Source organism: Oenanthe melanoleuca, chromosome 1 (assembly GCF_029582105.1).
Source record: "Oenanthe melanoleuca isolate GR-GAL-2019-014 chromosome 1, OMel1.0, whole genome shotgun sequence".
NCBI classification, from domain to species: Eukaryota; Metazoa; Chordata; class Aves; order Passeriformes; family Muscicapidae; genus Oenanthe; species Oenanthe melanoleuca.
The window spans coordinates 57,482,684-57,499,618 of NC_079333.1; the positions used below are offsets into that span (position 1 = coordinate 57,482,684).

The 16,935-nt window shown below is 34.3% G+C and overlaps 1 protein-coding gene across 1 annotated transcript in view; it reads left to right on the forward strand.

Moving 5' to 3' along the window:
* The window catches only part of PCDH17 (protocadherin 17), an 85,568-nt gene that overhangs the window by 20,076 nt on the left and 48,557 nt on the right, over positions 1-16,935 (forward strand). Inside the window, exons 3-4 of the mRNA XM_056501891.1 lie at positions 9,159-9,217; positions 9,363-9,535. Coding sequence (XP_056357866.1) covers positions 9,159-9,217; positions 9,363-9,535 — 232 coding nt within the window. The remainder of the gene's footprint in view (positions 1-9,158; positions 9,218-9,362; positions 9,536-16,935) is intronic.

Below are 16,935 nucleotides of genomic sequence, written 5' to 3' on the forward strand. Positions count from 1 at the left end.
GAGAAGGAGAGAAGGAGAGAAGGAGAGAAGGAGAGAAGGAGAGAAGGAGAGGAGAGAGAGGAAAGAGAGGAAAGAGAGGGAAGAGAGGAAAGAGAAGAAGGAAGGAAGGAAGGAAGGAAGGAAGGAAGGAAGGAAGGAAGGAAGGAAGGAAGGAAGGAAGGAAGGAAGGAAGGAAGGAAGGATTTTGATTTAAGTTTTCCTTAAATTCTAGAATGAATTTAACATGAAAAATTAAAAAAAAAAACAAAAAACAACAAAAACTCAACCGACAAATGCTATCAAAGACACACTCCTACATGTATTGTTATTTTGAGTTCATGGTGATATTCTTAGAATAAGCTGGATATTGCAGTAAGTGCAGGTTTCGTTCTAGTTAGCTAATTGTAATTGAGTCTGTTATGCAGTAAACATAGTATCTGTTAGGAATACTAAGGTAGACTCAACATGGTGGGAGCCATAGATAAAAGGAGCATTAAAGCGTTTCAAATTCAATCATTAGGTTTCATTGCACCCATCTGCTACCAGAAAATATAATGGGCAGCTTGATTCACTGACCCTTTACTGTCATTTTTGAACCATGTTTTAAATCCATATTTAAATCCATGACTTTTAAATCCATATTTTCAAATTAGACCCAAAGAGGTAATTTGATAAGAGAATACCCAGTATATTTTAATTCAATTACTTTTTTTATTTTTTTTTTTTTACTATAATCAGGTTTAATGGTCTGTTGTATATTCTTCTAATCCAGTGAAAGTAGTTATTTCATATTGAACGTGGTTAAAAACAACTAATGTTCAACTTCATTTAGACTTCTATTAAATAGAAGGTTTGCTGAATTTCTGCTATTTTTTATGCATGAGCTAATACATTTTATTAATTATTTCCAGGGGTTACTGTTACACTAGAATTATACTTACATGTTTCATTTCCACCAAGATTATACAGCAATTCCACCAATGATTATACAGCAGTGCACAAGGGCTAAAACCAGATTGAAACTCTGGAGAGCTTTGTATTATGTTTCCAAAATATGTTTTATCTTGTCCCATTTATGTTCTGAAGCAGATATTATCTTTTGCTGGGGGGAGAGGGGGGGAGGGCAGGGTGAGGTGCACACATCTCTTAGCAGTTCTATATGTGTGGCACACAAGCAGACTGTCTCATAAAATAGCAGTTTTACTTAGTGAAAGCAGGAAACAACGTGATAAATGAGGATAATTTAAAGTTTTCTCAGCAATGGCAAACTATTGTACTATTCTGTCATCAGAAGTTTTTTGTAATGGGAAAAAAGTGATTACATGTATTTCTTTCCACAACAGGATATAATTCCTGAAAAATTTATGTAATATAGAGACAGATGTATGTAACCTACCCTTATAATCCAATTTCACAGCTTTCCCAAATACTGGGAAGCTCGATAAATGGGAAGCCGATTATATTGGCACTGTAACTCTATTAATAGGATTCGGATTTGCCTTATTGACAAGCCAGTACTGTTAATATGATCCAGTATATTAAATTGACAGGAAAACTGGAGCGATAGAATGTATCTACAGCCTAATTGACAGGGAAGCTCTTTCAGAAGGTTCTTAATGTGGTTTTTATTGACAGAGTAGCTTTAGTAAGTACATATCATTGGTGAGCAGTGTAAATATATTGGATGCAACTGTACTAGCAGATTGAGGTGTAGTTATTGTTTTGTCTTTCCATACTTCCATCTTCACTTTGCTGTAAGTTGTATGAAGCTCTCTTGTAAGACCTTCACAAATGCCTCTTATGGCACCAGTCTAACTGCACCACTCACAGGCATTTGACAAGTTGTGAATTATTTTAAATGTGTTCATCATTTTTAAATGAATAGCGGCAGTGCAGAGCAATGCAATAATGTGTCATGAATTTCATTATGTTTATTTATTGACGCTGTGATAGCGTTATTGTACTTTGAGCTTGAGCTCTTTATGTGGTGTGATGTTTGGCACTTCTTCCTACATTCTCATCTTGCATCTTCTCCAAAAAGTGGTTCAGCTTCAGAGCTCATATTACAATTCCTTTTTCCTAGTCACATTTGACAACTTTCTACATTCTCTTCTGAGATCATGCTAATTTCATTACATTTCATGTTTCTCCAGTGCAAAATAAAATAAGGCTCAGAAACCTGAAATAATTGTAAAAAATCCAGCAATTTCAGTTTGGTCCGGAAAACCTTGATTCCCTTTTCAGTACTAGAAAGTTTTGGGTTCAGCTTCCACAGTTTTTCTTGTCACATCTTTCTTAGAGAGAGAAGTCTGACCTTAAACACACATCCTGCACTGTTAGAGGAGCTGAAGGCTTCTGTCGAGCTGACTTCCCTGCTGACAAAGAGTCAAGCTTGTTCCTGAAATGCTTAAATCTTTTTTTTCATATCAAAAAGTCTGATCAGGATCTGGTCTCACCTCATCTTTTGAATGTCATGCAGGTCTACTTTTTTTACCAGGATCACTTAAAATTATGTCATTTTGTAGTGACCTTTTTGGCTTCTTCAGTCTTCTGGCTTGGTTCAGTTATCAGTGAGATGAGAAGAGCCTTGTCTGGGCCTTGTGATTTCTAGTCCTTGAACTGTGTTACATTCCCTCAATCCAGGTTTCTGCTGTCCTTAGTTTCTTGTGCATTGCAGAATAAATCTTGTAAAAATTTAACAAATAATTGGTTTCATTAGACCAGTGGTACAAACAACTGAAATAATCTACAATGCCTTGGTATGACACCTTAACCAATAAACCAACAATAATTTATTTTGGTAACAAATATGGTAATTGCTAAGAGAAAACAGCGCATGGATTAGGCATTTATACAGGGAGATCTGCATTCCTCTGCTTATGGAAAAAGATGGTGCTGTCTGTCCTCAGACCTTCACTTTTCAGAAGTCACTGTGCACTGAAGAGCTCAGGACCTGTTCCTCTCACAGTTTTGCTTTTCTCATTCAAGAGGAAGAGAAAACACTAGCCACCAACCAACACTTTATTAAAGAGTGCAGCAGTTTTGTGAATGATATTGCCTTGTGCATTTGGCTGTTTTTACTGCCCTGTGTTTTCAATGTGCTTTTGAAGAATGCTATATATATGTCAGGAATTCACATAAACACACTGTAGGACTTTTAACACCAAAATACACATTTTGCAGCAAGTGTGAAATTTCCCAAATATGTACATGTCATATAAATTATATCTCAAAAGCATTTTCAAAAGAATGAGAGTGGAGAGTACATAGTAGGATAATATTTTCAAAATAGCCTATTTAATTTTGTCCTTGAAAAAGGTAGAATAATTTATGAGAGGTTTTTGGCCAGTTTTTGGTTTTGTTGTTATTTGGTTTTGCTGTTGGGATAATGAATTTTCCTAATGAAGTAAATCTTGTGGAACCAAAAACTACTATTTCAGGCTAAGTATACACACTCACTGGCAGTCTTATACTGAGAAGTCTTTGTGAAAAATTGTACTATGTTGAACCCACACTGTTCCTAACAAAATGAAGACAATTGTCTGCTCTTTCAAAACTCAATTTGGCAGAATACAATTCTTTTGCCTCCAGAAGAGATTGCCATTATATAAGATCTTTGTTTCATGGGGGAAGGGTGAATGCTTGGAATTCAGCTTTTCAAGAAAAGGCACAGAAGATGCTTGAATTAGATATTAAGTGGCAGTCTGATAAAGGTGAGAGATGTTTAATTTCATTTTTGCATTCAATGTTTAATTAAAAAGAAGTTAGAGTCAGCAAAGACATTTTGCTTTATTATAGTTCCAGGTATGAACACCTACATAAAATGGAGCTGCATTAAATCATTTCAGAAAATGTGATACTTCTTCTTGTAATTCTGAGAAAAAATTATGAATATTCTAGTCGTCTAATATTCATAAATCTGATTAATGTCTAAGTCTTCTTTTTTCATATTTTAGAGTACATCTTTCCCTTATATGATAATTATTTCTAGGCATAATTTGTCAAGAATACTTAAATATTGAATTTTTCTCTCTGACCCTGTCTCTTTTTTTCTTACTTTCTCTTTTTCTTTGTAGGCATTGATTTTTTTTTTATTAGACAGACCTGTTGAATTGCACACTTTAAAAAAAAATTCTCAAATTTTATTCAAACATTATGGATTTAAGTAATCAAAATTGTTACAAAAAGAAATGTTTTTATTAAAAAATAAACAGAAAGAGAAAAATAGTAAGGGACCTCTAATTTTTAAGAAACAATCTGCTTTTTGAAGGAATTCATAAAAGCAGAAACCTTGTAAAGTCATCTACTGTTCTCTTACTGAGCAATAGGAGAAATTTTGAAATCTGATTGGTTAATATTGTGCTGTAATTCTAGTCCTGAGTTAAAAAAAAATCAGAACAGCGTGAGCAGACCCACAGTAGAACTCCTTTGCATTTATAAAAATAACATAACATATCAGCAGAAGTAAACACATATACCTTGTGAACATGAATTTATGAAAAGATAAAAAAGGAATAAATGATGAATATAGCACATTGCTAAAAATATTCTCCATAATTCATTGTGTAGTGCTTGGCCCAGGCTGGTTTAAACTGTTTCCAGTGATGAGGGTTTTACTTTTTTTTCTTACGAGTTTACTTAAGGTTAATGGATCCTATGAAGAATTTGTTTCTCATACTCTGTTCTTGGCTATAATTTTTCATTTCCCTTTCTCTAAATTAAACTTTTGGAAACCATAGCCATTCCAGAATTAATTAGTAGAAACTTAGCAGTTGACTTTCAAACTTTTGAATGGTTTTATTTCTGAGTCTATAAAATTTAATATTCCCAATAGACCATGTGGGAGCTGTGCTTGGCAACAATTTTAGTTTATCTAGGTCCTCATATGGTCATAATGTACAAGCCCTGACAGGTGCAATAAACCGAATAGTTTTGTAGACAGTTGATACCACTTGGAAAGATGTTCTATGTGTTGTTCATGCAAACACTGTCCAGTTAATAATTTTCACTATTGGACTTTAGCAATTATGTTGGCACATTTGAAATTCCATACCAGTAAATCAAATCAGCCCAGATTGCCCTGAGAAACTGTGGGTACCCCATTCCTGAAGGTGTTCAACACCAATCTGGATGAGTATTTGAGCAACCTGAGCTGGTGGAAGTATCTCTACCCATGATGTGGAGAGAATGTGTGGAACTGGATGATATTTAATGTCTCTTTCAACCCAAACCATTCTATGATTCTATGAAAAGTATATTTTACACAGGTTTAATTTGCTTCTTTTATTTTCCTTCTCCTCAATTCACTGAAGTAAAAGGTAACCAAAAAAACTATATGATATTTTCTGAAAGGAAGTAACCCTTTTTTTTTTTTTTTCAGCTTTTGAAAGGTTCCTATGCATTCTGACCTCTTTTTAAATGGCTTTTTTTAATGAGCTTCAACTTCTGAGAAAGCTGTATCAAATGCATGTACAGAAATCATCAGACATTTTTCTGCAACATTACACTAATGACAGTGTTCCTAAAATTTCGTATTTGATCTAGAGTCACATATTAGAACAGATAGGCAGAAGAAAGTATTTTTAAAGCTCTGTTGTAACAACTGTCAAAAAAGAATATCTGTTTAATGGTTTAACAACATACTCTCAGTGGAAATAAGCTGGCTCCACTAATCTGTGAAAATGAGCCATAGAAACAGGGCCACTTCTCTAAGGTGGCTTTGGACAGTTAGGTTGACATCATAGACTTTAATTTTCTGGTAGCAGTGGACATTTCTGCTTTTGTTTTACTTATAGATAACATTTGTCCTGCTGCTGGAGGGCCTGTGCTGTAGTAGCTGCTGGTGACCTAATTGATACTCCAGCCCTCAGTCTTGAATCACAGAGCTAGAAAACATTTCTTTACTGCTTAACTCTGGTGACTTTTAGAGACATATTGTTCCTGGACTTTTTTTTGGAGGGAGAGTGAAAATGAGGATGGAGTTTGGTTTTTTTTTTTGTTTTTGTGTTTGTTTGTTTGTTTGTTTTGTTTTTGTTTTTCAGGAATTTTATGATGCTGGCATTTGAATAATTTTTAGTTTTTTATTAGGAGACTGCAATTCCAGGCAATTCACTTCTTACATGATGCATCTGACTTAGCTTCAGCTACTGCACTGGACATCTTGCTGGCTGTCAAGATTCCCCTATGCCAATAATAGTCCTCAGGAGTATTATGTACCTAACTCTAGATGACTGAATGGGATATTTTGTATTTCTCGAAGGCACACTGAGGGATTTTGGCTAATTAGCTAGAGTGGCTGACTAGATTTTAGGTGGATTACTGCAGGTGAACTGCAACCTAAGTTAAAACTTGAAGTCCAGAGTTTTGGTTATTTTGTTGTCCTAGAAAGGCCTGTACATCCAAAGAAAAGCAAGAGTTTTTTTTAGATTTTTTAAAGTAGTATTCAATTCTTAGAGTTACAGATATGCAATGTAAAGAGGTATGATTAATGCATGAGCTGGAATGTGTAATATCACTTCCATAAATGTTAAAGTGTAAAACTTTTAAGTATATGACCTCTCACTTCAACTGGGATTAAAAAAAAAAAAAAAATTAAGGGTATTAGACGTGTTAGACATTTGTCTCTTTCATCCATTGTGAAGCAGATGTTTGCATTTCTAAGATTCCTCCAAACTGCCAAGCCTTAAAATTAAATTCTTATTTAGTTATCACAGTTTCTAATAGATATTTTCATCCATTAAACAGTTCTCCCTTTGCTGCCTGTATCTCAGAGTGCTGTTACAGTTCAACACAAGCATCATACCTTCATAATTCATAGAAGGGCTAATGGTTTTAGAGCAGAAAGAACAGTATTCAACTCTTAGCTCTGTGTCTGTATATGACTATCAAATACTTAAATTTGTTCTTTTGTAATAATGAACTTGCTGTAACATGGCACCCAATTCATTGTATTGCAGCAAAATACAGTATGAAGGCAATTGGTAAATTATTATCTACTTAAAGGTCTTTAATGATTACAATAAATGTGCAATTTCTCAGCAGCTAAGATGTGGTCATATCTTCTGTTTTAAAATCTGCCTATTGGCTCATCCAGGATGTGTGAAATGCTTTTTTTGGTATGAAAAAGCTGAGACAAGAAGCATGACCAGTTCTAACAGTGGTCCAGTTTACAGTTAAGTTCTTAGCACCATCAAAAAGGAGGAGTTATAATTATTTCCAGGGCAAAAGTCTGACTCTTTTAATGGCAGAAAATTGGTGAAAAGGCAGTTTATAGCAGGCATTTTGACTGCCAATGTCATGAAAAATTGAAATGTTGATTCTGGTAGCAGCTGTGTTTAGGAGGAGACAGATGTCTTACGTAAGTAAAAGCATAAGGTCAGTTTTCTTGGATATCTCTATTTGAGATATTAGACACAGAAAAGAGACATGGGTTCTGCAGCTGTAAAGGTTTATTCAGGCTGATAAGTGCCAAAATGATTGTATATGAGTGTATATATATCAGGTAGTTTTGCTGCACAAAAGAGAGATACTAGCTTAAAACTTGTGAGAAGAAAAGAAACAGCAGAATTATAGCAGCTTCCAAAACAGGATGTGCTGCATTTGAGTGATACACATAAGAATGCTGAAGTACACCACTTTTTTTTTTTTTTTTTTTTTCTGTTTTCAGTATTTGTTTTTCTATCTTGCTACATACTAAATGTGAAGATGAACTTTTATTCTAATTGCATGTTCTAAATCTAGGATGATGTGAAGATAATATGTGTTATAATCTTGTTTTTGAACTAAAGCATTTAGAAACTAGAAGAAAGGACGGTGATACATTGATATACATGCCGAACAGAAGATGGTTCTGTATTTTCCATCCCTTCTCTAAAACACAAAGACACCCATGGCATACAGGTGCATCTATTTCACAAGTCCCTTGGGAGTAACAGGTGTCTGCCCAATTTCTATTGCAAACAGCAGTGACTTAAATTTTGGATAAAACTTTTTGCCTCTTCTCCAAGCTCAAATATTCCAACCGTACAAGAAGTAGCAAATATTTCTCCTCCTACTGATAAAAACAAAACAAAGATGAGAAAACGGTGTGGGGAGGAGCGGCAGGGAAACCCAGATATCTAAGATCCCAGCCACTGGTGTGACATTAAGCTTGGCCCTCAGCTCCGAGAGCGAGTGCTGCCCGTGTTGCGGAGGCTGACCCGCCGGACGCTGCTGGGAGAGCCGGAGCTGCTGCGAAGCAGAGTGGTGTGATGTGAAGTGATGCAGAAAACAGTAGAAGCTCTGTCGCTAGGTCAGCTGCAAGAAGAAGTGACGTGCGTGAATGTACAGTACGCGGAGTTTTCTGAATGATGCAGTCTCTCTTTCTCCCAAAGAACTTGAGCTAATGATACAAGGGGAGTTCAGTTCCCTTTGGCAGGACTCCATGTTGGTCTGGATCCTTTTAATACTTCTGCTTCTACAGTAACTCGGCTCATGCTGCTAAAAATATACATGACAGACTTAATGAAAGTATCTTCTTTTGAAAACTACTTGCCAACAGATCATTTAATGTTCTTGTTTGCATGTGTGGTTCTCATTATTCTGCCGTAGCTATTAATACTGATGAAAATTAAAGAGAGAAAATCCAAATATTTTCATACTTGCATTTTTCCAATAGCATCTGAGGAACCCCACAGTTAATCAGCCATAAATTTTCTTGATTTTTTGTTTATTTTTTTCAATTCAAGTGTAATGCAGCAGTGTACAAAACTGTAATACAGCAGTAAGAGCTTCAGAATCCCAGTAGATGATGTAATTATGATTAAAAATTAGTATTATTGAATAATTCACTTTTTTTAATATGCAAGAGTAATTTTTTCTCTCATTTTCAATAACCATCAGTCTTAATATCTATCTAATGAAAAAACATAAACAGTGTCATCTGTCAGGTTACTAACAGAGAATGCCACTTATTGGAGCCTCATTGTTTACTTTAGCAGGTAATTTGTGGACCGGAATCATTTAATTGTTCTGAGCACATAATTACATGCCAGCATTTTCCAATTTAATTAAAATGTACAAATCTGAAGATTAAGGGAATTTTTGAATTATTAATCATTTCTCCTCTAGGAAATCTTGTTGCTCTGCAGGAGATTTGTCCAGTGTACAACTATACGTATTTTTTTCCTTCTCTTTCACAGACAGACAATTTTCCCGCAGAGCCCAATTACATGGGCAGCAGGCAGCAGTTTGTTCAAAGGTAAGGCCTATTAAATAACTTTCTTGGCTTCCCCATTTGCATTCTTGTCAAAATTGCTTTGCCAGAGAGTACAATTCAACTTAGAACAAGTAAATACAACACTCTCTCTCTCTCTCCTTTTTTTTTTTTTCAATATGTATTTCAGTAGCTCCACGTTCAAGGATCCAGAAAGAGCCAGCTTGAGGGACAGCGGGCATGGGGACAGTGATCAGGCTGACAGTGACCAAGACACTAACAAAGGCTCCTGCTGTGACATGTCTGTTAGGGAGGCACTCAAGATGAAAACTACTTCAACTAAAAGCCAGCCACTTGAACAAGGTGAGTGAAGCCTACAATGCCTACAAAAGTGTAAAGTTTAAAATGTCATTATCAACTTATTAGTATTGCAGCTGTGGGCTATCAGGAAGAAATAGCCCACTGATAATATTATCAGAGAAAACAGTAATTTTTGTCACTAGCCCAGAGCAAAGAACACAGTATCTTGCAGAATGAACATGAAATGAAACCACAAGCATCCAAAGCAGATTTAAAAAAAAATGAAAAAAGTGAGATATTAGTACTTTAGAAAATGATTAGAATATACTCTATCTCCACTGACATTGCCTGTGATATATTATATACAATCCTTCTGTCAAAGCATGATTTGGAAATTCAAACTAGACGTGACTGCCACAGATAAAAGAACACCAGTCATTTACATTCCTCGTGTAGTTTGGAGAAGAGGAAAAGAAAATGCTTCGCATAAAAGACAAGAGTAAAAATGAATCAGATGTTTTCATTTCATAGACACATTTTCCTGTTTGTAATGTTGATTTCACAATTAAGATTACTGTGAGAAGTGTCAAATACTAATACAATCTCATTTTCAGTATACTTTCATTCACGTCCCATGAAGGTAGCAAAGATTAAGGCTGTCTGTGAAACAGCAAAAATTGCTTAGATCAGGACAATAACAATGTTCTCTGCCAACATTTATTCTGACAAACAAGCATATTTATTTACTCAAACTGTGTTCCAATTAATTTTTTTTCCAGATGAGTTTTATCTAATTAGGAAGTCTTTTATTTCAAAAGATACATTTCTTTTTTTTTAGAGAATGAGACAGACAAAGCACTCGAGCATTCTTTGCCTTTATGTTTTGCTTCTACTCTCTAAGCAAGAAAGAAGTGCATCACTGAATGATTTTTATGTTTCCCATTATTTTACTTTGTTGTGGAGAGGGTGTTTCAGTCTTAAAGATAGTTAGGAAATTATTAAATCAATCAGCCTTAATAAGAAGTTATATTTCTAATTAAGCAGAAATATATTATAAGGTTTTTATTAATTGTTGATTAATTTGACCTGGGTTTTTCGCCTCTTAGTTTAGTTTAGTTGTCTCCAGTACAGTCATCAGGAAATGCACATTCAACTTCATTTTTCTGATTATGTTGAGATTGCAGTATAGTTTTTGCAGTGCAGAATATTTAGAATGCTGCAGCATAATTTATTCTGTATTCATTTGGAGGTTGACCTCATATGCAACCTTATTTTCCAAGTAATAAATGCTGGAAAGATTATTTTTTCCTGACCTTTTGCCACAGCAACTCTCTGCTTATAATTGGACATTGATCTGTATAAAGATGCAGTGTGGGATTTTTTTTTTTAAAGAAGCTATTTGAGCATGTGTCTTATTCTCTCAGTTTTGTGTGACACAAAGGCAAAATTCTGGATTTCTGTCTATCAAGTATAGCCATGAAAGAGCTTTAAAATTTTAAAGTTTCACTAGGAAACTATCTCAGATGAAAAATATATGTCTAAAAAAGTACTTTTTTAGGAAAGAATTGTGAGTGTTCATAATACTGTAGTTTGTCCAGCATCATCAACCCAATTATGGTCAAAATACATGCAATCTAGTAACTAAATTAAACCAACCATTCCCATTGCTTATTTTCATCATAATGCAAAGAGTTATATGCAGGTTTATGTTTGTCATTATACCTAGGTGAGCTGCCCTATTCATCAAGAAAATGTATTCCAATCACTCAGATGAATTCCTCATGTTCCTATTAAACATATAATAAATTGTCAACGTTAAGTATTGTCAGCCACTGAACTACTAGCAGCAGCTGTTTATGTGAATTTCTTTACTGAGGAAAATAAAATAATGGGGATAGAGAGATAAACTATTTTTTCCTTTTTGTTTATTTTTTTTGTTCCCCCCAAGTATAATTACAAATAGTAATGATATAAATTTGTTTGCTTGAATGAACCCTTCTGTCTCTAGTGTGCTATAATAAAATCATTGTCATATTATGAAAACTGAACCTGCATTGAGCACCTTATGGGATTTCAGGTCATTGCAGTAACAAATGTGGTGCTATGTGGTGTTCCAAATAAAATCAATGATTACTTGTCATTGAGCTTAGTATGATTAGGGTTCTTAGCCCAATGTAATATTTCTCTTTTGAAAGAAGATAAATAAAATTGTTTTCTCAAGTCATAAGCCAAGTTGAAGGAGGGTAAGAAATACAATACATGTGATTAGGATAGAAAAAGAATTGAATTTTTCTTTAGAGAAAAATTGTTTTCTGGTAAAAGGAGTTGGAAAACTTGCTAGAAACAATTGTGTCCAGCAATGCCTGGAGCAATATCAGAAGTTGTGGTACTGTCATCATTCTGGTTTGTATGCAGGGAAGGGAATTCACTATTTCATAGCCAAGTTCTAGGCTTGATTATTCTTTTTAAAAGATATTTAAAATAATTTAGCTTCTGCTATTAGATAAACAATAATAATTAAGTCTTATGAAATTATTGAAAAATTATCTGGATTAACTGTGAAGTCAGGCACTTGACATGAGAGTCCTAATTTAAAAATGAGTTAAGTTTAAGTTTGACATATTCTTCTTGTAATCCCAAACACTATTGTCATATGTCCAATTTTGCCCATGGCAGTAATAAGAACTCTAGTTGTATCAGTACCTTGACTACAGTTTTGAGCAACTCTAGCCCAGATAGTTAAAAATTAAAAGACCATACTGAGATGAAAAATGTGTTGGTAGCACTACAGCAATTCTCAGTAACAAAGAAGTAGGAAATTGTAGGAAAAAAATTTTTGTAGACAAGCTGTTTTCTGATTTCAGCATGGGATGGGAAGTAATCAAGATTGCTTCATGATTTTCATTAAATTAATGAAAACAGTGAATGATAGAGCCTGTCAGTTTACTATTGAAATAGCTGATTTAAAGGAAAATATATCCAAATGTTGTCTGGTAGTGATTTTAAACATTTTCACAAATGAGAAAGACAGTGCAAATTAGATATAATTAATTTCAATTAATTTCATAATTATTATGAAATGCTTATAGAATGGCCTTAATGGAAGGAAAACAGAAAAAAAAAAACCCCAAAGTGTAAAAATTTCATGACAGTAAGTCCTGTGTTTCAGTAAGCACGTCCCACTTTAGTTATCTCAGCCTTATACTCTCTTGCTGTGATATCCACGCCACTTTCTGCATAAGAATATCTAGCTGTCTCTTAAGCTTACTTATGCTGTCTTAATCAGCTGTCTTACTAAACAGATCGTTCCATATGCCTGCTCCTCCTTTAATAGAATGGTTTTGGATAAGTTTGTTTTGTTTACCTGTCTTTTTTTTTCCACTTCTGTTGCTGATACTTTAAACCTTGTCACTAGTTTGGACAGTCTGAGATCACCCCACTTTAGAAGGCTATTAATAGTTTTGAACACATCTGTCAAATTGCCTTTTTATTTCAATTGAGGCTCCAGCATGTAATATTCACTTTTTTGCATTCAAGTAACAGAGTAATTGTTTTTTTTTTTGCATGGTTTAAGAATAACAGCAGTAATCAGAATTTCTTTTAAAGGTATCTAAATCTGAAAATTATATCATAACCCATAAAACATAAACAATAATATCTACAAGGGAGCAGTAAAACAGCAAGATTTTAATTTAATACTTTTCTCAGTGAATTCTGCATGTGCTTACCTTATAATCAGTAAAAACTACCAAGTTATGGACTTTTCTGTAGGCACTCATAAATTATTGTCATTGCTAGATTTTTCCAGGAATTTTTAGTTTTGGTTGTTTGTTTTTTTTTCTTTTGTTCTATTTTTTTTTCTGTCTGTATTTTTTTTTTTTGTTTTAGTGTAAATCTACACTTTCATGCCTTTATCATAAAACTTCAAGGGATTAAATATCTCCAAATTCAGTAGCTTTGTGGAGCTTTTGCTTTTTTACTGTGTGTTGCACCTTTCTTTCAACACAGTTTCTTGCCATTCACACCTGCATCCCATACAAGACCCATTTCTGTATATGCTGCTGGCTCATTAACAATAGTGTGGATCCTGAGAATAAAGAAAAAAACAGAGGCAACTGCTTGGAGGAAGGATAAAATTAAACTCTACAGCATAGGTCCTTGAAGGACCAAGGCACTAGGCTACCCATTAGGCTTCTCTGTAAAACAGTACCATTTTAGTCTGGCTTGTATTGTTACAAGTATAAAAGGAATTTAATGTATCTGCACCAAAAAAGTGATACTAAGTGTAATTTGAAAATATAATAACTCTTTTTTCATTACAACAAAAATACATTTGCATCACAACTGATGCATTTCTGCATGTAATTCTTAGGAATAAAAATTATATCAGTTCTAGACACTCTGTATGAACACTGTTTGTTACCCCTTGTGTTTGCCCACTGAACATGTTCACATAACAAGTCTGTAGTAACTTGTTCATTTGTAGTCTCCATTTCTAAACAAGACTGATCCTAGACATCAAGTATTCTGCATTATGTGTCTGCAGCAGAGCAGAAATTACAAAAAATTTTTACCAAGATTTTTTTGGACTATCCATTAATTTTCTTGCCATAATCTTGCTAGAGTCTGTTGGATAATTAAAATCCATTCTATTTAACTGAGTTAGAATCAGTCTAGACTGATAAGTGAAGAAAGTTCATCAAGCACATTTCTGCTGTCTGACATCATCACCTATGCTTTCCATGCCATTGGGGATGATGAGTTCTTTTATGAATACACCAGCTTAATGAGATTATTAAAAAAAGAAGATTGTGGAGAAATATTTCTTTTCAAAGTTTGCAAAACTGGTGATGGCCTCTTCTGAGAAACTGATGGAGGCTGGGAGTCTCCAGGAACCGGCAGAACCCATGAAATCTTTTGTTAAAAAATGCTTTTGCCCATAGGTTTTTTTTCCCCTGGATAGAACATCTATTACATTCTCTCTGTGCTCAGAATAGCTGTCAGACTGCACTTCTTGCTCTGACACCACTTAAGAGTCTTTATGTCCAGCACTATCATCCTTTCTAACTCACTTACTTCTAACATGGTCAGGTAAGATGCTAACTTGCTGTTTACTTGCACACAGTATCCATTTTTCAATTCCATCTGATGCATTGTTTTTGAGGAAAGCTATAACAGCAACTTAATTGTATTGAGGGTCTCTTTCCTTTTCTTGGTATGTCTCAGTAATAGAATCTGTTTCTAGAACTATAAATTCTGGAAATTTTTAGGTGAAGCCCTCACAAAATGAGGTTTTGAGAATCAGGATTTCTACTTCTGTTTGTTCTTTTCTATATTTATATTTATTTATATTATTTATATTATTTATATTTATATTTATATTTATATTTATATTTATATTTATATTTATATTTATATTTATATTTATATTTATATTTATATTTATATTTATATTTATTCTGTAACTGTTTCTGATTGAACAAATTTTTTATCAACAAGCTGTAGATATTTGATTTTGGCCTTATTCTAATAATGAGACTTTAAGAGTAAAAATGCAGGTAGAAGTGCAGAGTTTTATGAAGAGGAATAATTCCATTCTTTGTTACCTACTCTGGTGTGTTTAGCAAGTTCAATATGATGTTGGAGCCACCGACATTACTTCTTTCTATTTTTTTTTTGTGCTGTGGATACTTTGCTCAGTGAAACAGTACTTCTAAATATATGAGAATTAGCAGCATTATTATTGCTCTCATGCTCCTTATAAGTCCTTGTGAATGGTGATGTTGAAACTTCGACTGGGATTAAACTTTTAAATTTATATATTTCACTTTTAGTTGGAGGAAACATAAAAGTTTCAAATGTTCTGATGTCTTGATCTCAAACATTTAAAGATTATCTAGGTAACACTTTTGCAAGATTTTTTTACCTGGGCTGAGCTAGACTGTGCACATGTTCAGTAGTTCCCTTTTTTTGAGAGATCAGAATTATATTCTGCCTTCTAACCAAAGTTAATGAATGAGAGAGAAAACTACAGGTCAGTTGCCTTTGCAGTACAGATGATTGTCAGCTTTTCTAGTGTTAATACATAGTAATCTATGACATACCCTTTTCTATATAGTCTACAGAAAATTATGCAATGAATTTAGACAAAATAAAGAGAAAAATCTTATATCTGCCAACTTTTGTTCGCTCAGAGTATTATGTTGAATATCTCTCATGGTTTAGGTTCTGGTTTTAAACAGTCTTCTAGTCTACCAGTCAATTTAAGTTAATCTTTCAGCTATTTTTATACCAAATCCAGATTTGTAATTGAAGCTGTGTGACGGCTTCAAAGCAGAGTCCAGTTTGTTTGGTGCTTCCTTGTTATAGTGGGAGGGCTCCCAGGCACAGCTTCACCATAGTGTGCTCTTCTCAGAAGTACACAAGGAGCATTGTTTTTCAAGCAATGCTATCCTGATAAGGAAGGAGAAGTTTGAGGAAGCAGATGTTTATCCTAAAAGAACAGAAAATTCAGAAAAGGTAGTGAAGTGGCATCCTAATGGAGAAGGAATAGACTCACTTAATGCCTCAGGACTTCTCTGCCTCTGTTGATACAGAATAGAAAAGTGATGCAAGCATTCTGGCAGCTGAAGTGACAGTGAATACAGTTTGCATCAGATTGCCTTAGCCTATTATTGCTGCCTGTTATTGCCCATTATCCTGCATTTCAGCTGGCATGTTCTGCCAAACTGGGTTTTTAATCAGGTGCACGTTTCAGCACCTGGCAGATTATTGCCATCATATATCTAGTAGCTGTGAAGTTTTGTGAACAGCGTATCCCAAAATTAATGTATTTAGCAAAGATTAGGGGGGCAAATTTCTATAAGTGACTTTCAAAACACACAGAAGGAACTTTCTCCATCGGTAAATGCAAACATGTCACTGTGACTCAAAGGGATTGCAGCCATTCATCACAACTTAATCCATGCACCATTTGGTGTGTCATGCTGCATTTTTAGGTAATTTAATTTTTCCTCCACAGTATTTCTACTTATTTTATAATTAAAAATTACTTCAGTGGCTGAAAATTATATGTATTTTTGACCTGTTTTATTTTCATTGGATGCTTCACTGTTGAATCAATTTAGATATGCCCTTACTAACATCTGAACAGTTCATGACTGCACCAATAAAAGTATTCATAAATTTCAGAAGAGTTTTCTTTGATGAGCTTATTTGCAAATTAATTCATACCATGCACTTCAAGATCACAAGTCTATTAGCATAAGTCTCATATCTGAGATTCTAATATTTGGGTGCTGTAGCTGTTGGTGCTCATCTCTTTCTGCTTTACTTCAGAGGCAACAAAGCAGAATATCCCTCCCCTGTCACTAGTGGAAATCTCATTACATCCTTTCTGTACTTTCTGTTTTGACACTGCCTTTCCTGGGGCTGAGCACAGTTATTGTACTGCAGTTTGTTCT